This window comes from Macaca fascicularis, chromosome 2 (assembly GCF_037993035.2).
Source record: "Macaca fascicularis isolate 582-1 chromosome 2, T2T-MFA8v1.1".
Classification (NCBI taxonomy): Eukaryota; Metazoa; Chordata; class Mammalia; order Primates; family Cercopithecidae; genus Macaca; species Macaca fascicularis.
The window spans coordinates 7295201-7319933 of record NC_088376.1 but is presented as its reverse complement, the minus strand read 5'-3'; the positions used below and the strand labels follow the sequence as shown (position 1 = coordinate 7319933).

General features: G+C 35.0%; 2 protein-coding genes across 2 annotated transcripts in view; one reads left to right on the top strand and one right to left on the bottom strand.

Moving 5' to 3' along the window:
• The window catches only part of OSTN (osteocrin), a 57832-nt gene extending 53861 nt beyond the window's left edge, over window positions 1-3971 (top strand). The window contains exon 5 of the mRNA XM_005545403.5: window positions 1181-3971. The gene's annotated coding sequence lies outside the window, so the exon portion shown is untranslated. The remainder of the gene's footprint in view (window positions 1-1180) is intronic.
• Window positions 3972-11983: 8012 nt separating this feature from the next.
• Window positions 11984-19336, bottom strand: UTS2B (urotensin 2B). The gene is made up of 4 exons (XM_065539711.2): window positions 19116-19336; window positions 15083-15181; window positions 13824-13861; window positions 11984-12374 (listed from the first exon to the last, which is right to left on the bottom strand). The coding sequence occupies exons 1-4, from the start codon at window positions 19216-19218 to the stop codon at window positions 12102-12104; spliced, it is 513 nt and encodes a 170-aa protein (XP_065395783.1). The 5' UTR covers window positions 19219-19336; the 3' UTR covers window positions 11984-12101.
• Between the last annotated feature and the right edge of the window lie 5397 nt (window positions 19337-24733).

Below are 24733 nucleotides of genomic sequence, written 5' to 3'. Positions count from 1 at the left end.
AAACGCTAATTTCTTCTCTGATACGTATTTTCAAAAGGACGATAATTTGGTATTTATGCAATGGCTTTCTGAAATCATTAATACATTGTACCAAAGTTTCGAGTTTTTAGTAGACTTTAGCTCTAAGCAACTCAAATTCAAAGAAATATTTTGTCTAAATTTTCCTAGCTTCTCTAGGTGAAATTAGCAAGTTCTAGGTCTGTGCCACTGAAATCAGAATGTCAACCTGGTAAAATTAGAAATGTGACTATTGGCCGGACGCGGTGGCTCACACCTGTCATCCCAGCACTTTGGGAGGCCGAGGTGGGTGGATCTCCTGAGGTCAGGAGTTTGAGACCAGCCTGGCAAACATGGTGAAACCTCATCTCTACTAAATACAAAAATTTAGCCTGGCGTGGTAGCATGTACCTGTAATCCCAGCTACTCCAGAGGCTGAGACAGGAGAATCACTTGAACCCGGAAGGCAGAAGTTGCAACCAGCCGAGGTCGCGCATCATTGCACTTCAGCCTGGGCAAACTCCATCTCAAAAAAAAGAAAAAAGAAAAGAAACGTGACCATTAATTGTGCTACCACTTGCTGGCACATCCATTAAGGCTTTTCTTCCAATAAGGTGAGACACATGTTGTGAATTATACTGACAATTTTTATTTTAGATTTACGTTGACATATATTGACATACCATTGTTCAAATAAATTAATATAACTCAAACACAGCAGAAATCTTGTTTAAATGGCAGTATATTGTGGGATTCTTGGTAGAATGTGCAAAATATACAATTTTCAATGTGTTACAATAAACAGAAAGTAGTATTCAGGTTTTCTTTGTTCTTCTTTTGTTTGTCATGGCAGTATCCTTTGAACAAAGATTAAAAACTCAAGCAAAATAGAATATAGTTGGTACTTGAAGAAAGGAGTTGTGAAAAAGACTTTTTATAATTTTTATTAAAACGAGCATAAGCACTTAGCTTATATGTTTAAAATATTCTTTTAAATGCATTTTGAACTGAAATTGTTATTTTACATTATGATCTTCAAAATAAAAATGTGCCATGTAAATAAAGGCTATAATGGAACAGCATGTAATTAAATATTTCACTCTTCTCACGTGAAGTTGATGGACTTCCACCTGATCTACAGAGTTCTCATTAGCTTTAACAATCTCAACTTTCATTTTTGCAGATGCAACTTCCCTGGTGAAATGTCACAGAAATGTGGAAGATGCTTCACTGAAGTTATTCACACTTCTTAATGATTACATTTTCAAGGAACTGACCTTCTGCAAATCCTTTCCAAAGCTTGAACTTCAGTCCATCACATTACAGCATTGTTACAGCTTCAATTAAATTGTGTAAATCATTTTGATACACGTTCATTTAAAAATTATATATCTTAATTATTCAAGAATGGTTAACTTCCCCTTAAACCTTACTTTTAAAAATAATAATTGAAAACACAACACAGTGAAATGCCGTCTGTATGGATTTGCCATGCACATGTTTGTAGTCAAAGAATAATAACAAAAGACAGATTTGCTTCTGTAAAATTCAGATATAATCTGTTTGTTATTGGGGAATAAGGAAAGGCAGTGCTGTATATTTTCTGTTAAGTACTTTCACTTCCCTGTATTCCATTTTTCCAATAGCCTGATTGGTAACAGTTATGAAATTAGGCTTCTCTTTTCATATTCAATTTTCAATCATGTTCAGAAAAATAAAACACAGCCCTAATGAGCATATTGCCTTAGAATTAAGAAGGTGAAGGACATTACTCATTTGTCAAACGTAGATATCCCTTGTCCCCTAAAAACTTTCCATTTTTCTAAATTCTGATAGTTAAGAGAAGCAGTGTCTCATTAGGAGTGGAGTAAGTACACGCAGAAGTAAAAATGAAAGTAGGAGGGAAGTCAAAGAATTACCACCAAGTAGTAAACCACCATAACAGGTTAGGGCCAGCTAAGCACACATCATTTTAGCTCAGTACATTTCAGCATAGTACAATGTGATTTTTTTGATATCTTGGACTCATCTAAGAACCTGTTTACTCTGTTTCATATATTGGCTTATTTGGCTTCAATTGCCTTTTTATCCTTAAGTCAATTGACGAGCATAATGATTTTGAGAATGATTTCTTTAAAATGATTCAGATTATTTTTGAATGGCTTATTAAAATGTAAGTTTTGGTATTGTAGAAAGCTCAAATCTCAGTAATAACTATGATGTTATTGTAGCTTGGACACATAGGCCCATTGTGCATTGGATATACTTTGAAAACACACAAAACTATACTCAAGTGAAGTATTTTTCACACAAAAAAAACTTTCTATGGAACAGAGATTCATCATAAGTTACTTAGCAGAAGTTTATAAAGCATCTGAAAAACACTTCCTCTGTAAACCCTGAAAATCACTGTCTGATATGTGGGATGAAAAAAGGATTGGCCAGTAGAGCAAAGGCTTGTTTTAGCATAAAAAGAGAGTACTGTGAGAAGGTGTCTTCATATGAAAGGAAAAAGAGAGAAATGGGCAATTGCTAATCTTAACTAAAAATCAATGGACTTCTGTGATCCAAAGAATAAAATAAACTCAAAGAAACATGACAAAAAAAATTAGATAAAGAGTTAAACTAAGAAATTGACCTTTATAAACAACGAATTTTTCAGTTATCCAATGTGCTTTTTAAAGATAAAGTTTAAAAGAGGCAAAAAGAGGTGAAAGAAATGAACATGTGTACTTAGAATATATATTGGTTTTGTATGTAACTTCTTAGTTTTTCTGGACAGTTTTCAAATTGAAAGTCTTCAAAATTAATTTAGGAAAAATAGTAAATAAAATTTTTTTTCAAATTATGGTAGAGGGCTGTAGCAAAGAGAAGTGAATTTTGGGAAAACTAACCAATTCTGTTTTTCATAAATGTGTGTTAGAAAGCTAGCAATAGCACATAGGGAAGCATCCTGGAGGACTCATGATTTGAAAGAATTATTTAAGAAGTGATGATATCCTTGGCTGCCTTTCCCCAACCTTGTGATGAACTATAGAAATGCTCCTATTGCTTACAAGCTCTTTCTTTCCTTGTATTCACATTTGGGTATCTGTAGCTTCTAATCCAACTGGATTCTGCTTCGTGCTTTGACAAAAGGTATTAAAACCTACTTTAGCCTAAAACTTTCTCATGGTAAATATTGGAAGTTGGATTATGCAAATCTATTTCCTACATTCTTTATTTTTTAATTCAAAATTAGATTATGGCATCCAATTTAATTAAAACAAGAAGTCACAATATATTGATTTATGCTATAGTTTCATGTGTAATATGTTTTCTCCTAATATAATATATACACAATTTCCATGAAGGGAAGAAAATGTTTTCTCCACTTATAACTCATTTTATTTCATATTTTAATTTTTAGTATTACTTCATTCAGAATAGAAAATAAGTCAGCGATATACTAAATAATGGGGCTATTCTTTTAACTTAGCAGTAAATTAAGACATAATTTTTGTTAAGAATATGACAAATCATCTCACTTATTTATCCAATGCATTAGGTATTACTAATCCAACTGTATTTCAACTTGAAGGGACTCTTTTGTTTCGTTTCAAAATAATGTATTACCTTTTTTCTCTTTGTTTCTGCATGAAGCTTTATACAGCAAATGAATATATGTATACGGAATTCTGGGTTCTAGTGTCAATTACATAATCAAATTTCAAAAGAGGATGTTAGTTCCTGGCTATGTTGTCCTAAAATTTACACACACTACAAAATGTCTGTCAAATTGTACCTTTAATCTGTTCATAGCTTTAGGGAATTAAGTTTCTTCAACCAAATTATGAAAAAATAACTTAATAGAGTCTTCTAAAAGGAAAAAGTATGAAAAGCTTTCTGAATGATATTACCCTTTATGCCGAAAGGCTCAAGATGCTTCAATATGGTTCAACTTTTCCAAAGTTAATAAACATGAGATGATGAAAGCAGGAGTTTTCATCTTTATTTATTATAACACATTTGTCGTTTGAAAAATGGTCTTGCTCCAGACTGGAATGGAGTGGTGCGATCGCAGCTCACGGAAGCCTCCATCTCCCTGGCTCAAGCAGTCCTCCCACCTCAGTCTCCCAGGTAGCTGGGACTGCAAACACATGTGACGACTCCTGGCTAATCTTTGTATTTTTTGTAGAGATGGGGTTTCACCATGTTGCTCAGGCTGGTCTCAAAACTCCTGAGCTTAAGCCTGATGCCCTCCACTGCCACCTCCGCATTCCAAAGTGGTGGGATTACAGGTGTGAGCCTTTGGGCCTAGCCTTTGATTATTTTTTTTTTTAGACCGAGTTTCACTCTTGTTGCCGGGCTGGAGTGCAGTGGGGCGATCTCGGCTCATGGCAACCTCTGCCTCCTGGGTTCAAGTGATTCTCCTGCCTCAGCCTCCGGAGTAGCTGGGATTACAGACATGTGCCACCACACCCAGCTAATTTTGTATTTTGAATAGAGACAGGGTTTCTCCATGTTGGTCAGGCTGGTCTCAAACTACTGACCTCAGGTGATCTGCCCGCCTCGGCCTCCCAAATTATTGGGATCACAGGCGTGAGCCACCATGCCCAGCCCCTTAATTTTTTTTAATAGATTAAGCAATATTATTCATTTTATCTTATAAGACAGCTATATCTTAAGCACCACACAATGTTACGTAGATTAAACTGTATCTTCTCCTCCCCATATTGTAAAGGGTGGTACGTAGACTGATCTGGTCAGCTATCACAGAGTAAGCTAGCCATTAATATTCTTTCATTGTAAAGTTACTTTGGCCATATATTTGTGCCAGCACAGATTGTAAACAAAATTGAGGTTGACTATCCAACTTTTAATTGACTAAATAAATTTGTTTAGATGTAAGCAAGGGCAGTATGATGTATAGACGTGAAACAAAAACTAATCAAGAGAAAGCCAACGAGTTTTTGTGGTTTTTGTTTTTTTGTTTTTGTTTTTGTTTGTTTTTTGGTTTTTGGTTTTTTTTAACCACATTGTGTCTAAACTCTTACAAGCATGCTGAGAGTCTCAAATAATTTCTCATGTTGTGGAGAAGGCAGACATGAAAATTAAGAAAACAAAAGGCAAATCATTATTTTAAGAAAATTTTCTTAACGTTCTATCTTTAAGACATCTAGTACTTTTCCCCCAGAGTTTAATAAATCTGTTTCTCCTTTAGTAATGTATTCATTTGTTGGGGTAGTCTCAATGACCATTGTTCAAATTCATAGAAAAGAGAGGTGGCCAACACAGTCATAAAAATGAGAAAGAACAATAATGCATATTTGCCATGTAACATGAGACAACATAATTTAACCTTCCAAGATGCTTTTCAAAATGTTTTAATTAATAGTTCAGCATAGTCACAACAGGACAAAACTTTACATGAGCAATGAATTTATAGAAAGCATACAATAGATACAGCATTTTCAACTCTAGCTCTACAAACCCATTTTGATAATGACGTGCCATTCAAAAGTGCAACTAATTAGTGATTATTCACAACATAAACCTTAAGCTTATTACAATTGACTTAGTAACAAGAACAAGGTGAAAACATCATATGCAGAATAAATGCCAGTTTCTTTGTGATTGAAACAGCTACAATTTTAAACAGTAGAGTGGGTAGATACATATCTTTTCCTGATATTTTCATCTTTCTTTGCATCCTGAGAAAAAGCTTTAAACACAGTATTTCCAAAAGCAAGCTAAAGAAGAAAACAAAATACCTTTTTTATTAGAAGAATATTTGATAAAACTTTCTCTTGAATCAATAGCTTATGTGTGGCTCGATGAGAAAGTGAAGTTTTTAAAAGGGACAGTCAATGTGGTAGCTACTAGCCTTATGTGGATCTTTAAGTTAATTACAATTAAATAAATTAAAAATTCAGCATCTCCATCATACTAGTCATGTTTCAAGTGCTCAATAGCACTTGTAGCCAGTGATTACCATAATGGGCAGTACAAACTAGAGAATGTTCCCATCACAGAAAATTCTACTGGACAGCACTATTGTACATTATAATACATATAATACAGTCTAGAGAATTCGATGGACTGCCCTATGAGATTCATCCCTCTATTTTACACTTGAGGTAACTGAAATACCAAAAAGAAAGTCACATAAGTAAAAAAGCAGTGCTAATGACAGTCTATTTATTGAGTGAAAAGGAAGGAAGACAGTTTGAAGGTCACTTTGCAGACCATAAAATGATATTTAATAACTTCATTTATCATCACATTTAGCCTTCCCACTCTGATCATAAAATGATTCTTCAGAGAAATCAAACCAAATATATTGGCATTTCAATCTTCAAATATATAAGTGAATCATTTTAAACCTTCTGTAGGTTGTTACCGATCACTTGACAGAGAAGTTGCATCTGGCTAATTATCAGCTTCTCTAATTTCCTTTTACTTAACGACCTTATAAAACTAAGTCCCTTGGGAGAAGGGTCTTTGATTCATTGTTGATCAGCAGTATTTACAGTGAAAAAGACTTGAAAAAGATATAATCTCTCATTGAAATGAATGATAAATTTCTATCTGCTTGCCCAGGTTTTCCTCCCCAAATACACTGTAGCCCCTGTGTTTATCACCACATATAAACAGTGTTATGATATCACTCAGAGCCTATTTTTCATTTCTTCAAGAGCCACAGTTTCCCTTAGAAGCCACATTCAAACCCTGCAAAAGCAGAAGTCTATTTTCAGACATTGAAGTGAGGCACCTCACCCACTAATCTAACCTTCTTCTTTTTTCTCAGTTTTTTTTTTTTTTTTTTCAGATGAGGCCTCTCACTATGTTCCCCAGCCTGAACCACAGTGGCTATTCATAGGCATGATTATAGAGTGCTACAGACTCAAGTGATTCTCTAACCTCAGCCTCCTGAGTAGCTGGGACTACAGGTGCATGCCACCATGTCTGGCCAATCTTCTTCTTATAGTATGCTTTGGAAAGTTATCATCACTGTTCTTTCTGTCCTTTCAGATGCCTTTGAATATCTGAGTCTGGCAGAAGAACATAAACTTACACTTAGCCAAGACTTATACCACATGAACAGTTCGATTAAATATACAATGGAATATAGTTTGGAGAACTTTTTGGATGTGGTCAAAGGGAACTGTCATGAGTCATATTGGTGGTAGAGCCAATTCCCCAATGTTTATAGCGTGCACCAGTTATCATTTACATAAAGTAAAACCCCGAACAACTTTCTCGTGTCACTTAATGGCTGTCTTGTTAACTCTTGTATTCTCTGTTTTTAGCATGAAGCTAGGAGTTGAATAGCTATATTTGTAGCAGATCTCTATCGACAATATATTAAAAGATTAAAGAAAGGTACAATATTTCATAGTAAGCGTAAGTTTTTACTTTCTTAAGCTGGATTTCTGGGTCTATTTCATCTTCATATGTTGTTATTCACAGTGGTTAGTCTCTAGTTATGGCAACATTAGAACACTTCATGTGCATTGTGGGTTATGTTCAGCTTTGTCACCCAAGCTGGAGTGCAGTGGCACAACCATAGCTCACTACAACCTTGAAATCCTGGGCTCAAGGGACCCTCCGGTCTCAATCTCATGAGTATCTGGGACTACTAACGTGGGTTACCACACCAGGCTAATTTTTTAATGTTTTTGTAGAGACACAGCCTCCCTATATTGGCCAGGCTGGTCTCAAACAACTGGGCACAAGTGATTCTCTTGCCTTGGCCTCCCAAAGTAGTGGGATTGCAAGTGTGAGCCACTGGTACCTGGCCTACAAACATGTTGCAGTATCTACTTGCTTAAAAATAAACAAAAAGGGTTTTGTGTTTTTGGGTTTTTTTTGGATGCTTTCAAATCATTCTAGCTGATGTACCAAATTTTTTTCTATTCCTTAGCACAAAATTCTTTAAGATAATTTTCTATCACCAGTGGTTCCAGTTCTGTAGTCATGTTTTCTTTAACAAAAAGTTCACCAAACAATCCTTGGCAAGGCCATTAATGACCTTTCCTCCACTGAATTCGACTGGAAGTTCTCAGTCGTCATTTTACTGGATCTATCATAGTGAAACCAGCCCAATAGTCCCATAGACAGTTGTTTCTGGATAATCAGAAATTGACCCTTCTGCTGTTAAAGCTTAAAGCTTGTATTTGTTTTAGCTGAGTTTCTTCCTCAGGAAACGACCTTTAGGCCTCTCAAACAAAGTGTCAAAGGGCAGGGTGCAGCAGCTCACGCCTGTAATCCCAGCACTTTGGGAGGCCGAGGTGGGCAGATACGAGGTCAGGAGATCGAGACCATTCTGACCAACATGGTGAAATCCCGTCTCTACTAAAAATACAAAAATTAGCTGGGGGTGGTGGCTGCATGCCTGTAGTCCCAGCTACTTGGGTGGCTGAGGTAGGAGAATCGCTTGAACACAGGAGGCAGAAGTTGCAGTGAGCAGAGATCGCACCACTGCACTCCAGCCTGGTGACAGAGCAAGACTCTGTATTTAAAAAAAAAAAAAAAAGTATCAAAGAACTGAAATTCACGAGATCACCACATCCAGACAATGAGATATTGGACCCCTCATTCATCATGATTGCTTCCTTGCCTTTCTGACACATAGTTACATTTCTTCCCTGCTATATAAACCCTAGTTTTAGTGAGTTAGAGAGATGGATTGACACTGAGCTTCCATCTCCTTGGCTGCAGCACCCAATTAAAGCCTTCTTTCTTGGCAATACTTGTCTCAGTGATCAGCTTTCTGTGCAGTGAGTGAGCTGCAGGACCTAGACTGAACACCTGGTGTTTTGGTAACAATAGCTTTGGATAGACTTGAACGCCTTTTTCCTGGAAACAGTTTTTTTTTTTTTTTTTTTTTTTTTTTGAGATGGAGTCTTGCTCAGAAACAGTTTTTTTACTTGACTTCTGGGTGTTGCTTTCTTGCCTCCTTCCTTGTACCTACTCCTACTCAGCCTCTTTTGTTGATTCTGCCTCATCTGCTCAGTTTCTGCCCTTGGAATGATCTGGGCCTCAGTCTTTAGATATCTTTTCTTTGTATTTGGAGTCACTCCCTAGATGGTCTCTTCACAATGCCAAACAATATTTCTATGCGGACAACTGTCAAATGTGTATCTTTAATCTGGGCTGATTGGAGATATAAATTCATATTCACTAACTTCAAATTCATACATACATTTAATCTCCTACTCAATTTACTACTGGAAGATTTTATTATCTATGGCATAACAAACCCAAAATATGTGGTAGGAATACAACTCTTCAACTATTCCTAAAACTTCTCTATATTTCCTAGGGATCCCACATCCCCATTAAGTTAAATTGGGATCATATACATAGCTCTGGCAGTTAAAAGCACATTTACCTGCTTCATCTGTCTCCTGTCCTACTATAGGTACATGGAGACCATGTGTTCCACATAGTGTATGCATGAAGTGAAGGAAAAATGATCAGCATATGTAAGACTTCATGTAAACTCGATCAAAATTTGAGATTTAAAGGCTATTTTGTTAGCTTGCTTAGCATATCCCAATATACAGTTTGATAATGTGAAGTGAGGGTGCTGCTCTAAAACATACCTAAAATCTGACACAGTATCAGCAACTCATTAATGGCAGATATGGAAACTGATATCATAGGTTTGAAAAATTAAGAGGTATTTTATTAAATGACAAAATAAGTGGTAAAACTGGCATCTGCAACAGCTTGGGATTCCGACCATGTGCCTAGAGCTCCTAGAAGAAAGCCTGGAAAAGAGCAGATTGGCAGGTAGTATGTTCAGGTTGCCACTGATTGCAATTATCCTTTCTCTGTTGCTCTGCTAACTGTTGGATTTGTACGGGGTGAATAATAACTCTTCTTTTCAGTTAATAGGTCTGTGAATGAAGAGTAGCTTGGCTGGGCATGGTGCCTCAGGCCTGTAATTCCAGCACTTTAAGAGGCCAAGGCAGGTGGATTACTTGAGGTTGGGAGTTTGAGACCAGACTGGCCAATATGATGAAACCCCCATCTCTACTAAAAATTCAAAAAAACTAGCCAGGTTTGGTGGCAGCACCTGCAGTCCCATCTACTCGGGAGTCTGAGGCAGGAGAATAGCTGGAACCCGGGAGGCAGAGGTTGCAGTGAGCCAAGATCATGCCACTGCACTCCAGCCTGGGCTACACAGTGAAACTCCGTCTCAAAAAAAAAAAGAGTGGCCACATTATATCTGATGAAGACTAGTAAATGTATCCTGCAAAGCCTGTTCTTTGTGCTGAGTGCAGTTACTAGTAGAGATTTTGGGTTGTCTCTGACGAGAATGAGTTGAGAATAGTCTATGTTTTTAAGAAGAGATCGAAGGATAGACTATGATAGAGGCAGTGCTCACCAAGTACTATAAACACTTCCTTATGTTTACTAACCTTCCTTGCCTTATGTTGGTGGTAGTCTGTGACTAATCCCGGCCAATGGACTTCAGTAGAAATGATGTGTGCCCCTTCTGAACTGAGGCAATTGAAAGCTGGGATGTATCCTTTATCCTCTTCTGTTTTGCAATGTTGGAGGCAGTTAAGCTGTATCAACATTCTAGATGACAGGGCTACAGAATAGAGCGGTGCTGTGCTACAAGCATTGGACTTGATTCTCGATTTATTACACTATGTCTCTGAGATTTAGATTAAAACTGTTAACACATAATAGCCTAAGCTATACTGATTCAGGAAAGGTCCAACAAATCTCTATTTCAACCTTTCTCTTGTACTTTCTTCTCCTCAAGTTATCCTTGGCTCAATAAACAGAAACTGTCCTTTGTTCCTCGTTGCTCAAAACAAAAACCTTGGAGTAATTTTTGACACCTGCCTATTTTTTATACTTCATGTGTAATTCTTCAGCAAAATTGGTTGACTTTTATTCAAAATATATCCCGAATCAGATCAGCCTGACCAATATGGTGAAACCCATCTCTACTAAAGATACAAAAATTAGCTGGGCGTGATGGTGTATACCAGTAATCCCAGCTACTTGGGAAACTGAGGCAGGAGAATTGCTTGAACCCCAGAGGCAGAGGTTTGCAGTGAGCTGAGATTCTGCCATTGCACTCCAGCCTGGGCAGTGAAACTCCATCTCAAAAAAAAAAAAAAAGTCACTAAATTCCCTCCCTCCTACCCTCCACTTCATCTTCTGCCACTTTATCCTTCAGCCTTACTAGCTAAGTCACTTAGCAGTTGGGTTATTTTCAGCATGAAATTTAACCCTTCTGAGATGCAGTTTTCTCATCTATAAAAAAAGTCATATTAATAGCCATCGTATGGGATTCGTGTAGAAAATAATTGTAGTAATAATGATCAAAATAATTTTTTTAAGTTAAGCTTGCATAGTACTTACTACATACCAGGGATTATTTTAAATTAAATTAACTCATGTACTCCTCTCAACAATCCCATGAAAATTATTATCATTATCCACATTTTTAGGCAAAGAAAATGAGGCAGAAGAAATTAGATAACTCTCCAAGGTTGCGTAGGTAGTCAAAGTTAAAATCTGAACCCAGGCAGTCTAGCTCTAGAGTCTGAATGCTTAATAACTATATTTTGAGACATTAAAATATAAAATGTCTGGTATATGTTCAGGGCTTGACACTGGTCGACCTTCTTCCCTCAGTAATATTGTGAAAATATGATTTTACAGAAGTTAAAGACAAATCTGGTATAGGGGACAAGTAAAAATAAATATGCCTTAGGAAATCTCTCATCACTACATGAATAAAGAAACAGTAATACGATAATTTTCAAAAATAAAAACAAAGACAGTAAGAAACAATAATTTCCTAGGAAAAGTTATCCAAAAGCATAATCCAAAAAAGTAATCTTTCTAAAATAAAATGCTATGAATCGAACCTTGGAACAAGTGTTATAGCAATGAAGTTTCCCCTTATGTCAGAATAGATTCTGTGAAATTTCAAATTGACTTAAAATGGATTATTTCTATTTGTGGTCTTTTCTGCTTCAGTGTTTAAGCCAAAATAGCAAGGGTAAGCCAGAGTTTATACAATAAGGACCTATTTTATTTAAACCTGAGAAGTGCGAACTTGCCCCCTGTTGCAAATACCAGAAAGCTCAAATACGTTTATATGGTATCATTTTTATCGGAATTTTTTTTTTAATATGAACCTTTTTATTGATCACCAACATAAGATTAAGAAATGCCCACTGAATCATCTTCCTCTCAGAAATAACTGCAAAAATCATCTTTTGGAAGTCAATATTAAAACCTTGAAATAAAAGCTTACCTCGTTTGCTAGGATGAGAAGAGAATAGACCATCTATGGCATAGGACATGTCAGAATCCTTCTCCACTAGCTGTTCTTTTAGCTTTTCCAGCTGATAAAACTGTAAAATGATAATTAATTAGTCTTCTATAAAGCCATGCTGTTGGCCGGGCGTGGTGGCTCATGCCTGTAATCCCAGCACTTTGGGAGGCCAAGGTAGGCAGGTCACAAGGTCAGGAGATCGAGACCACCATGGCTAACACAGTGAAACTCTGCCTCTACAAAAAATACAAAAAATTAGCTGGGTGTGGTAGTGGGCGCCTGTGGTCCCAGCTACTTGGGAGGCTAAGGCAGGAGAATGGTGTGAACCCAGGAGGTGGAGGTTGCAATGAGCTGAGATCGTACCACTGTACTCCAACCTGGGCAACAGAGCAAGACTCTGTCTCAGAAAAAAAAAAAAAAAAAAAAAAAAGCTGCTCTTTATTAAAGAAGAAGAAAGATGAAAGAAAGAAAAAAGGAGAAAAAATGGACAAAAGAAAGGAAGAGAGAAAAAGGAGGAAATGGAAACAAAGGAAGAAAGAAACAAAAAAGAGAAGAAAAACAGGAAGCATTCATTTAGGGGCTGACTAGGAAAGGTACATGACTCAACAAAAGATCAGAAAGAAATAGGTTTTGGGCAAAAGGAAGTCACCTCTAGCTGTTAATGGGGAACCTGTAGATACAGCCTGTGTACTTGGACTTTATTTTGTGTCACCTATAATGAGCAGGTCTTTTCAAGGAGCTACAAACTATTATGTCAATGCTTGGATTTCCTGAATTTTTTTGTCTTTTCTAGTTGGAAGGAAAAAGTATTTTGAGGCCCTAAGATTTCTATCTAGAATTCTACTTATTTTAATTTTTAACAAGGTTATGAATTGCCTTAAGCCCTGAAGAGCTAACTACAAAAGTAGGGTTCAGCCTGAACCACTGTTTATCTCCATGTTGGTGCTACTCAGAAGAGAATGATGAGAATAATTCTCTCTCCCAAACGGCCATACGGTTTGCAGAATAATGGAATTGCACAGAGAAAATGGTGTTGCTAGTGGCCCCCATCAAGAGGGCAGCACTTCAGGCTCTTCAAACCAGCTGCTTCAAGCCAAACAGCTCTGCTTTTACATGTTTCATTTGCTGGAAAAACACAACATTTGGGGGAGAAAAGATTCCCACTGTTTAAAAACAATAACTTCAAAAACATCCATCTATTTATAGCCTCCCATTTTACAGATGAGGAGATTTCAGTCTAGAGAATTTGTTTGCCCCAGTTTTCATAGTTTGGTAATTGCAAAGCTAAAATTAGAATCCAGATTTCTAGACATTATATAGAAAGATCACTTCAGCCATAGTTTTGTTCTGTTTTGTGTTAGTATAATTTGATTTTTCTTTTCCTGTAAAATAGCTTCACCCTTTGTTTAGCAGGAATAGAAGTTTTACATGGTAGTATTAATAATTTCTTTTAAAAAACTTTATGCCAAGAAGAAATTTCCTTATAATTGTTATTAAAATTGATCATTTAAGTATTTCACATTCTCACCTGGTTAAGTTCTTCCAGTTTGTTAGGCAATGCTAGATCTGCACGACACATTTGTCATGTGAAAAAACGTATATCGCAAGTGATATTTAATTTGCTTCAGTACATACGTTTAGGATCTTATGTAGAAAGCACAGGTCTTTTTCGTATGATTTGACATCATCCACCCATTCCTAATACAAAATCTCCAGTATATTTTTTCAATGCCCATAGTATTGAAATGCAATCAGTTATGACATCTGAAATATCTAACTTTCAACAATAAGTACAAAGTTTTTCTAAAGTAGACCATAGTTCTAACATGACCTATGATTTAGAAATAAACCATTTTTGCTGGCATGTGGAAATTCTCATAAAACATTAAATGGGAAGAAGAAAAGCAGGCCATGTATCCTATGCATAATTCAATCAAGAAGAAAATTCTCCAAAATACTAATGCTAACTTGCTACAGGTCTTAAAATTTGGGTACAAATTTTTTGTTTTTATAAATTTCACTTATTTTTCAATAGGAATATATTACTTTTAGTTTAAAAACCCTGAATTTTAAAAGTATTTATGAAGTTATTCTTTTAACTGGCATTTTGCTGTATGAATACAGACATTTTTAGACTACTTCAGATGTTGTATGGGACGTAGCACAGTATCATTTGGTCACATTTTCTCTTAGGCTAGACTTGCTAAATTTCTGACAAAATCTCAGTCATTTCTTGGAAGACAATCTGATGGATATTTGTAAGTCAGATTATTCTGTTCTTCAAATAAAAATAATCTCAATTGGTGTAGCCTAAATTTTTCGTTCATCATCTATACTCTAATCATTTCCTAAAATTGAAAGATTTTGATTAAAATAATGCTAAATTAACTACAACAAAGCTGCAGTTAATTTGTGAAATTTCTAGAAGAAACCTATGAATATAACATTTTTGAAACATTTAATAAAAGAAAATACTGGGGGTACTAGTGGAGAATTGCACAGATGAGAAGAAAACATGAATAAAGGTAACCATTTTTTTTTAACTATATGGTTACCAATCACATTAGGACCCTCGAATTGACCAAAATAGGCTTTTAATATTTGTTAATAACTCCATGGATTTAACATAAATATAAAACAAAAAAAAACACTTAAATCTTTAGTGTAACATACAAAGGAGTAATTATTTCATTTAATATCAATTAACATTTAGAAACAGCAAGTCTCAAGACAAAATAGATTCTGTTATTTTTTAATAAATAGAGCTTGACTTTATCCTTAACTCACCAGTGTTGAAAGGTCTTTGGAAATCAAAATTTTTATTCAGTAGAGCCAGCAACAGTTCCTCACGATTTGGATAATTTTTGTCTGGAAGTATTTCGTTTCCTGTAATGATCAAAAACCACCATTTTCAATCTGAGTCACCGAAAATATTTCTAATTAAATTGGTCTTGCAGGCAACTATCAATTTGTATATTTAACAACAAAAGAAATGTAGAGAGAGTGTATAATCCAAAGGGATAGGTCATTAAAAAAAAAGGATTGAATATATGTTGAATGCATACGGACAAAGAGAGACAGACACAGAAAGACAGAATATATGCATATACCTGGAGGGTTGCAGTTTTTCCTGTGATTACTTCTGGGTAGGAGAATTGGAGGTGAATTTTACTTTCTTCTTTTTAATCTCTGTTTCTAGAATGTTCTACTATTTTATTTAACATAAGTATAAACTAAAAGTAGTTTTCAAAAGAAAAAAATAACATTTTATTTTGTGATTTTATTTGATATACACATTTATGTATAAGCCAGTTCATGTTCCATGAATTTCCTTTAAAACATCCAAGGAAGATCGTGGCAGAGCTAGGATGTTGTCAACCTCTTCCGAATTGACATGTTTTCATCTTTGTCAATTGACCTCACAGTCATTCATTCCTCAGCTGCCTAAATGTCTCAGTACTATCATTATCTTCATTCTGGAGTAGAAATTGAGACAAGAGACTTCTAACAAGCTATAAAACATGAAGATTCAAAAAATATCCATTGACAAATAATTCAATTGAAATAATAATTAGTATATTACAATGAACTTTAGTGAAATGGCCTGAAAAATCAAACCTTTATCACATAATTTCTGTAAGATCATTTTTTCTTCTCGCTGCCTTCTTGTACTGTTAGAGTGTGAGTAGAATCAATATTAATAAGATTTAAGTTTAGGAGTGAGTACATGGTTTCAGCTAGAGAAACGACTTATAAGTTGATTAGACTATTTCTTAAAATCACCTGTCTTTCCTGTCTCTACAAAATGTTAGTTGATAAATTCAAACAGTTAAATGGCGAATTAAAAAGAAGAAAATGAATAATTTGGGGTAGGTGACAGAATCACAATTTTCTACATTAACCAAAGACACTTAATTGTTGCTCAATTCTTCAATTTTCTTTGCTTCATAAACATAAAAATTATTGGTAAAATTTTCTTTTGAGTATTTAAAATACCAAAAGAATATCAAATTTTGCTCAGCATCAACTATACAAAGACTCTCAGAGATAGTTCGGTTTAAAAGAAAGACATTATTATGAAATAATGTAATTTTTATTTTAATCATTCATTAAAAATGTTAAATTGTAATCTTCGAAATGTTTTCATTGAAAAAAAGACGGGATATTTCAGAGCCAGATAATAATAATTACTTGTTTCAGAAAGACAACTGTGATAAGAGAAACAGATTCATTACCTTCAATTTAGAAAATGTATGTGACTAAGAGTAATCTAACTAGAAGAGTATGGATCTAAAGCTTTTTTCCCCTTAATTCACAGTCCATTCCTCTGCATAGTTAAGTGAAACATTTTTCAAAAAACAAAACTGATAGATTTGCCTTTCTTTATTAGTTTTGCTTCCAATAATTATACCTCTATAACTCTTTGTCTTCAGAAATTCCTCATCACTATCTCTTAAGAAAAAACACCTCTTTTATGGGAGTCTCTGAAGAAAAACTTTTCTCAAGGAATTTTAAAAAGTTGATTTCTGAAGTTAAGATACTGGCTAAAAAAAAAAAAAGCAACAGAAAATGAGTCTTTTGTTTTTTGTTTTCATACTTAGTTTTAAAACAGATTTAAAACAAAAAATGATGTTCCTAATGTTTCTTTGAACAGAGTTAACATTAATAAAGGAAATATTTGAATATAAAATATCTGAGTGTAGACACACATTTGACACAAGAGATGGCAAAGCTGTTCCAACATGAGAGACCGTTTTTGCAAATATTACACAGAAAATGGTGATTCGTTACTACTCGAGATACTGAATCTTAAAAAATTTAGTTGTCTCTTTGCTTTCCATTTACGTGGGAGGGTTTTGACTGCATAGAGACAAGAAATGTTACCAGAAAGAAATCTGGAAACTCCCAAAACGACTATATTCCCAAAAAGAAATTTCCCATAATCTTCGTGGTCATGATACTCTCTCTTCCTCCGCTGTGTTAGGCAGCTTTCCCCATGTCAGGCTCATTCCCTCAGGCACACTTTTAGACGGTCCCTACCAGATGTAAGCTGGGAGGACTGTGCCATTTGTCTTGGAGAGTTCTAACACACAGAAAAAAGCTGATAAGCCCAACTTTGTAGTCTGTGTCAGCAGATAAATGCTTATTTTAAAATTATATTAAAAGACTAAAAGAAGTCAAATAGCGAATTTAAAAAAGGTATACATGGAGAAGAGCTCACTCTAATCGTGGACTATCTAGATAGAAAATAACCTTATTAATAATTTAATCTTCCTCATTTAGATATAGTAAAACTGAGATCAAAGAGGTCTCTGAGAGAAATAGTTGCACTGTTGCTGCCTGTGATATATGCATATAACTGTGTGGCATTCTGAGGTCACAGGTGTTATTTAACTGTAATCTAGCAAATGCTTTTTAGAGGCAGATTTTTCTCTATTTCATATACACATGAAATTAGAAATTACAGTTACCTAATCCTAATTTTGCAAAGTCTTCAGCAAATAACCACATTTTTCCTCTCATGTTTACATTATGTTAGAAACATTGGAAATTTCATTATTTCCTAGAAAGAGCAATGGAGACCGATCAAATGCAATGATTGTGGCTGGCAAAAGACAGAATGTGAGTGTCATGGATAAAATCCAGAATCTTTGATTCCCAGGCTTGTATTTAGGTCCCTGAGACTACTTGTTTTTCAATGGGTAAAATCCTCATAAATAAATAAGGGATTATGCAATTTTATTTCCTCTGCCAACAGAACTACTCTACTTTTTATTGACTGAGGTTACAAGGTCTAGTAAAATGGAATTAGAATCAGAAATTGGAAACTTGATCTCTTTTCTCAATCTAATGTCATGTAAACAAAATTTATTACATTCTGTCTTAGTTCCCCTTAAGTAAGCTGAGAGTAAAAGGTTATCTCCCTCTTCCTGACAAGGAAGTCAGTTAGATGAGAGAAACAGCAAGAATTTCAGGCTGGAAAAGATATTAGAGAACATTACTTTAAGTCACTATTTTGGAAACATAAAGAAATGTATTAAAGTTTCAATGAGGCTAGGTTGTTTGCCTAATAAATCACTACTAAATCTCGCTCTATGAATTCTCAGTTTAAGAGCTACCTTTTCTATAGAAGAACCAAAAATTTTAAATAAAAATTATATACATTATAATATTAAGAGCAGAAACTTATTTTCACTAATTTTATCACGGTGTATATTTTCTAGCTGTCATAGATGGAATTATTTCATTTCACATAAGTATCCTAAGTATGTTGGAAATGTGATAAAAAATGTGTAATGTAGGTGTTAGCATTGCCCTCCTGAAACTGCTATGATTTCCCCCAATGCTTTATTTTCTGCAAATCTCTGCAAATACAAGTTTCTATTTTGATGTATGTTTCTTTGTTTTACTCTCTTTTCAGAAAGAACTTACTAATAGTCTTGTAAGATGAAAATCTCCTTTTCCTTTCCCCAAGAGAGAGTTCTGAAATATGAAGAATATAATACTATTGATACATTCCCAATCTTTGGTCATGGACTACAAATGAGAAACAAGCACCCCAATATTTAAAGTATAGTTGAAGTGAATTTAGTGCAATATTGGATAAAATTAATTTGGGTAAAATTAATCTACTTGAAAAGAACAGCATTGAAGATGACATTTAATTCTGACCAGCAACTACTTAAGGAAGGTTTGGCTGTTAACTAATATTTATTTCTTACAACATTATTTCAACAATGGCAGAAAAATCAAAGTTGTTCAAGTAGAAATAGAAGAATTATTTACCCGCCTGCAGGATTTTAAATTGATGTGCACGTACCTTGGGTAAAATATGGCCGTCCACGCACAGATTGTAAAAAGATCAACACAGATGACAACGTTAGGAGTCCAAAGCAAAGAGTGCTTGAGAGGATCTTGTTCATGTTAAAAAATCTTCTGGACTAGCAAAGAAAAGGACTTTCCAGGTTAAAATGGATATTTCTATGGCTTTGGAATTCAGTACAGCTTAGTTGCAAAAGGCAAATGTGCCTCGGTTACGAATGCTCTGGATAAAGGAAAAAGAAAGAAAGAAAAGAAACCAATAAAATGCAATGCACCTTGTCCACATGATTCACTACTTGGAGAAGTGACAGGTTCGTTAGAGAGTCAATGGCAGGAAGAACCCAATCAATACATCTCATACCCGCCCATTTCACTAAAAGCAGGCGTTTCTAGGCATGCCCACACATTCAAATAGATGCACAAGGATGAAGCAAAATCTCTTGAAATAAAAAACTGTTGGATTTTCATAACTTATGGTTTAATTTCCTGATTCCAGGATTAATTAACCTCAAATCTTATTAATACTAAAGCTGAGAGCATAGAGGGCAGGTGAAAATGGGAACAATGTCTTTCATTTGACTACTTTTGAGCTAGGTGGTAGTCTTCCTGATAGTGATGTTATTTGCAACTATCACTTTATCCTTTTTTTTTTTTTTTTTTTTTGAGACGGAGTCTCGCTCTGTCGCCCAGGCTGGAGTGCAGTGGCGGGATCTCCGCTCACTGCAAGCTCCGCCTCCCGGATTCCCGCCATTCTCCTGCCTCAGCCTCCCGAGTAGCTGGGACTACAGGCGCCGCCACCACGCCCGGCTAGTTTTTTGTATTTTTAGTAGAGACGGGGTTCCACCATGTTTGCCAGGATGGTCTTGATCTCCTGACCTCGTGATCCGCCCGTCTCGGCCTCCCAAAGTGCTGGGATTACAGGCGTGAGCCACCGCGCCCGGCCAACTATCACTTTATTCTTAACCAACTGAATAAACTGGCGAAAACCTCAAATTTGAAATGAATCATAATGGGATCACATTACTGTCTCACTGTATTAGAAAAGGATGGCTTCATTTTGCTGCAAGCAGCACTTTTAAAAATTAAGGCTGAATTTAATTAATTCGAATCTGGCAAATGTCCCATCAGTTACTCTCTTTAATACTTGCTTTAATTTTGCTGGTTTTCCTTTTAAGTCAAAGTCTTTCGGCATATCTCCAATTTCAATTTTATGGCTCCAGGGATGCTATATTATAATGACCTCTGGTCTTGGCATTTACTTGTCCCAAAAGACTTGGGATGTATCCACTCTAAACTTGACTCCGTTCCAGTGCATACACTGCAGCACATGATGGCGTTAACTAAGGAGAATGACTAATCTTTGTACTAACTGGTTGCTTAGTAAAGTTTCTGAATGAAATCTACATTACTTCATTTGATATTTAGGCTTGTTTCTCCTTTACAGATTCGTTTTTCACTATATATTTTTGTGTACCAGCCACATTAGACTACTAATGCATGAACATATCCTGCACTTTCTGCACTTCAGAGCGTTGCTGACATGGCTGCCTAGAATCCTTTATTCTACAACTGGCCATTTTACCTACTGATTTCTGAAACTACCGATCAAATGCCATCAGAACTGTTTAGCCTTTTGGATCTTTTTTCTACTTTGTGTCATAACTTTTTTTTTCTCCTTTGGACTGCCACAACATTTTGTTTGTATATCTACTATAGTTCAAAATTCATTTCTCCTTTCATTAGTTATGTATTTGTGTGTCTGCCTACACTATCAAATTGTAAATACTTTGAGAGCACTTACAGTCATAGTCATTTCTGTTCCTATGTGCAAGTACCATAGTGGTTTGTGGAAAAAATGAATGAAAACATGTTTGATGTGTGACTAAGTAATAACCAAAATTTCTAGTAATTGAAAAACAAAAATATAACTCCCTTAAACTTTACATCCAGTTATAAAGCTAAATAAGCTGAAAGAATAATTGCAACACTTTGTGTCTTACTTTCTTAAGTAAGAATTCAACCATGAACAATGATGAACACAGATCCTAAAAGCTTATTCTTCCATAGCGTTTCAAAACCTCTGTCATTCAAATATACCTTGATGATATCTGTCCTTATTTATTTAATAAGTTATTTAAATTAACTTTCTAAACTCTATTTTAAAATATTATATCAAGATGGAAAATAGGAAGTCAATGTCATGTGATAGAGAAAGAATATATACATATGATGAAAAATTGTACAATTACAAGTCATATACATAAAAAATAAGATATAAAATAATAAATCTAATCTATAATTTAAAATAAAAACCTGAAAATAGGTTTTGCAATGAAATTGGAAATTTAGATATGCACTGTATTAAAGACATATTCAACTTTTATTGCCTTAATTTATACTTAACTAAAAAATTAAGTATAAATAAGATTATTCCACTTTTTAAAAAGCATTGATGTAAACTGCATGAGGAAATCCAATTCTCATGGGTAAGAAGTTTTCTTGAAAGTGGAAAAATAATTTAACTGTCTTTTGATAAGGTAGAATACTGATTATTCATTTCTTTTCGTTCTTTCTTTCTTTTTTTCTTTCTGTTTTCTTTTTTTTTTTTTTTTTTAAGATAGAGTCTCTCTGTCACCCAGGCTGGAGTGCAGTGGCCTGATCTTGGTTCACTGCAACCTCCACCTCCCAGGTCCAATTGATTCCCCTGCCTCAGCCTCTTGAGTAGCTGGGATTACATACCACCACCCCTGGTTAATTTTTGTGTTTTTAGTAGAGATAGGGTTTCACCATGTTGGTCAGGCTGGTCTCAAACTCCTGACCTCATGATCTGCCCACCTCAGCCTCCCAAAGAGCTGGGATTACAGGTGTAAGCCACTGCACCTGGCCCCAAAATGAATAATCAGGGCCAGGTACAGTGGCTCACACTAATCCCAACTCCTTGGGAGGCTGAGGTGGGCAGATCACAAAGCCAGGAGTTCATATTTATAATTTTGTTTCACATCTTTTTTCCACAAAGTCTTGTTTTAAGAAATCTGATATAATTTCCAAAATATTTTTCTGCCATATTTTAGGTAATATTGGCAAAGTGATGAAAACTAAGTCCCTAGCTGTCCTTCTGTAATGAAGGAGATATAAAGACTTTCCCAGACAAGCAAAAGCTGAAGGAATTCATCACCACCACACCAGTCTTACAAGAAATGCTAAAGGGAGCTCTTTGTGCTGAAAGAACTGAGTGCTAATTAGTAACATGAGAGCAGGAATGTATAAAACTCACTGGTAGAAGTAAGTACACAGTCAACTGCAGATACTCTAATACTGTCATGGTGGTATATAAATCACTGATATCTTTAGTACAAAAGTTAAAAGACAACACTGTTAAAAATAGTGCTTTAGATGTATAAGCTACAATAATTTGCTAAGGAATACACAATATAAAGTGATGTAAATTATGACATCAAAAACAAAATGTGAGGAGGAAAAGTAAAAGTGTAGAGTTCTTTTACATGGTCAATATTAAGTTGCTATCTGCTTAAGATAGTATGTTATAATAAGATGCTTTATTTTAGCTTCATGGTAAGCACAAAGCAAAAACCTATAGTAGATATCAAAAGACAGAAAAATATGGAATCAAAGCATACCACTAGAGATAAATTTTAATCACAAACGAAGACAGCAAGAGAAGAAGAAGCAAGAAAGGATATACAAAACAACCAAAAAACAATTAACAAAATAGTAGTAGTAATTTTTTACCTATAATTACTTTGAATATAAGTGTATTAAATTCTCCAATCAAAAGACATAGATGAATAAAGACCATACCCAACTATATGCTGTCTACAAGAGACTCATTTCACTTTTAAAAATATATATAAGTTGAAAGTGGGCCAGGCTTGGTGGCTCATGCCTGTAATCTCAGCACTTTGGTAGGCCGAGGTAAGTGAATCACAAGGACAGGAGATCAAGACCATCCTGGCCAACATGGTGAAACCCTGTCTCTACTAAAAATACAAAAATTAGCTGGGCATAGTGGTGCATGCCTGTAGTCCCAGTTACTTGGGAGGCTGAGGCAGGGGAATCGATTGAACCCAGGAGGCAGAGATTGCAGTGAACCGAACCCATGCCACTGCACACCAGCCTGATGACAGAGTGAGACTCCATCTAAAAAAAAGAAAGAAAAGAGAAAAAAAGTAAAAGGATGGAAAAAGATATTCCATGCAAAAGAATAACAAAATAAATGGGATAGTTAAGCTTACATCAGGTAAAATAGACTTTAAGACAAAAACTGCAAAATGAGACAAAAGAAGGTCATTATGTAATGATAAAGGGGTCAATTCATCAAAAGGATATAATAATGTTAAATATGTCTATACCAAATATTAGAGCAGCTAATTATGTAAAGCAAATATTAATAGATCTGAAGAGAGAGATCAGCTGTAATACAATAATAGTAGGTGATTTCAATACCCCATTTTCAACAATGGACAGATCATACAGACAGAAAATCAATAGGGAAGCATGAGACTTAAATGAAACTTTAAACCAAATGAATCTAACAAACATATACAGGACATTTCATCCAACACCAGAATACACATTCTTCTCAGGTGCATACCAAATATTCTCCAGGATAGGTCATGTATTAGACCACAAACAATTAACAAATTTAAGAAGAATGAAGTCATATCTCATATCTTCTCCAACCACAATGGTATGACACTAGAAATAAATAATAAGGAATTTCAGAAAATTCACAAATACATGGAAATTAAACAATATGTTTTCTAAACAGCTAATAGACCAAAGTAGAAATTAAAAGGGAAATATAAGAATATCTGGAGACAAATGAAAATGGACACACGATGTACCAAAATTTATGGGACACAGCAAAAGTAGTTGTAAGGGGCAAGTCTGTACCAATAAATGCCTATATTTAAAAAAAGAAAATATCCCAAATAAACATCTATTACATCTCAAGAAACTAGAAAAACAAATCAAATACAAACTAAGCCCAAAGTTCGTGAGAGGAAGGAAATAATAAAGATCAGAACAAAAATAAATGAAATAGAGACTAGAAGAACAATAGAAAAAAGCAAAGTAAATAGGACTTGTTTTTTGAAAAGATAAGAAAAATCCACAAAATGTTAGCTTGACTAAGAAAAAAAGTGAGAAGACAAATAAAATCAGGAAGAATGTAATAGAAAAAAATTATAATTGACACCACAGAAATGCAATTGATCATAAGACCACTACAAGCAACTGTATGTCAACAAATTGAATAACTTCAAAAAATGGATAAATTCCTAATTTCAAACAACTGCCAAGCCTGAATCATGAGGAAATAGAAAATCTGCACAGACTAATAATGAGCAAAGAGATTGGATTGGTAATTAAAAGCCTCCCATCAAAGAAAAGCCCAGAAAAAATCTGATGGCTTCACTGCTGAATTCAACCAAACATTTAAATAACTAATACAAATCATTGTGACACTCCTCCAAAAAATTTAAGAAGAAATAATACTTCCAAACTTATGAGGCCAGGATTACTCTGATACCAAAGCCAGATGAAGACACTACAAGAAAAGAAAGCTACAAGCCAATATCCCTTACAAACATTGAC

Bases quoted from the DNA above. Each gene is read 5' to 3' on its own strand.
- UTS2B (XM_065539711.2), bottom strand. From the start codon at position 19,218: ATGAACAAGATCCTCTCAAGCACTCTTTGCTTTGGACTCCTAACGTTG. The intron at 13,862-15,082 runs GTGAGTTAAGGA...TGTGTCGTGCAG, and splicing joins CCAAAGACCTTTCAACACTG to ATCTAGCATTGCCTAACAAA. The intron at 12,375-13,823 runs GTGAGAATGTGA...ATCATTTTACAG, and splicing joins AACTGGAAGAACTTAACCAG to TTTTATCAGCTGGAAAAGCT.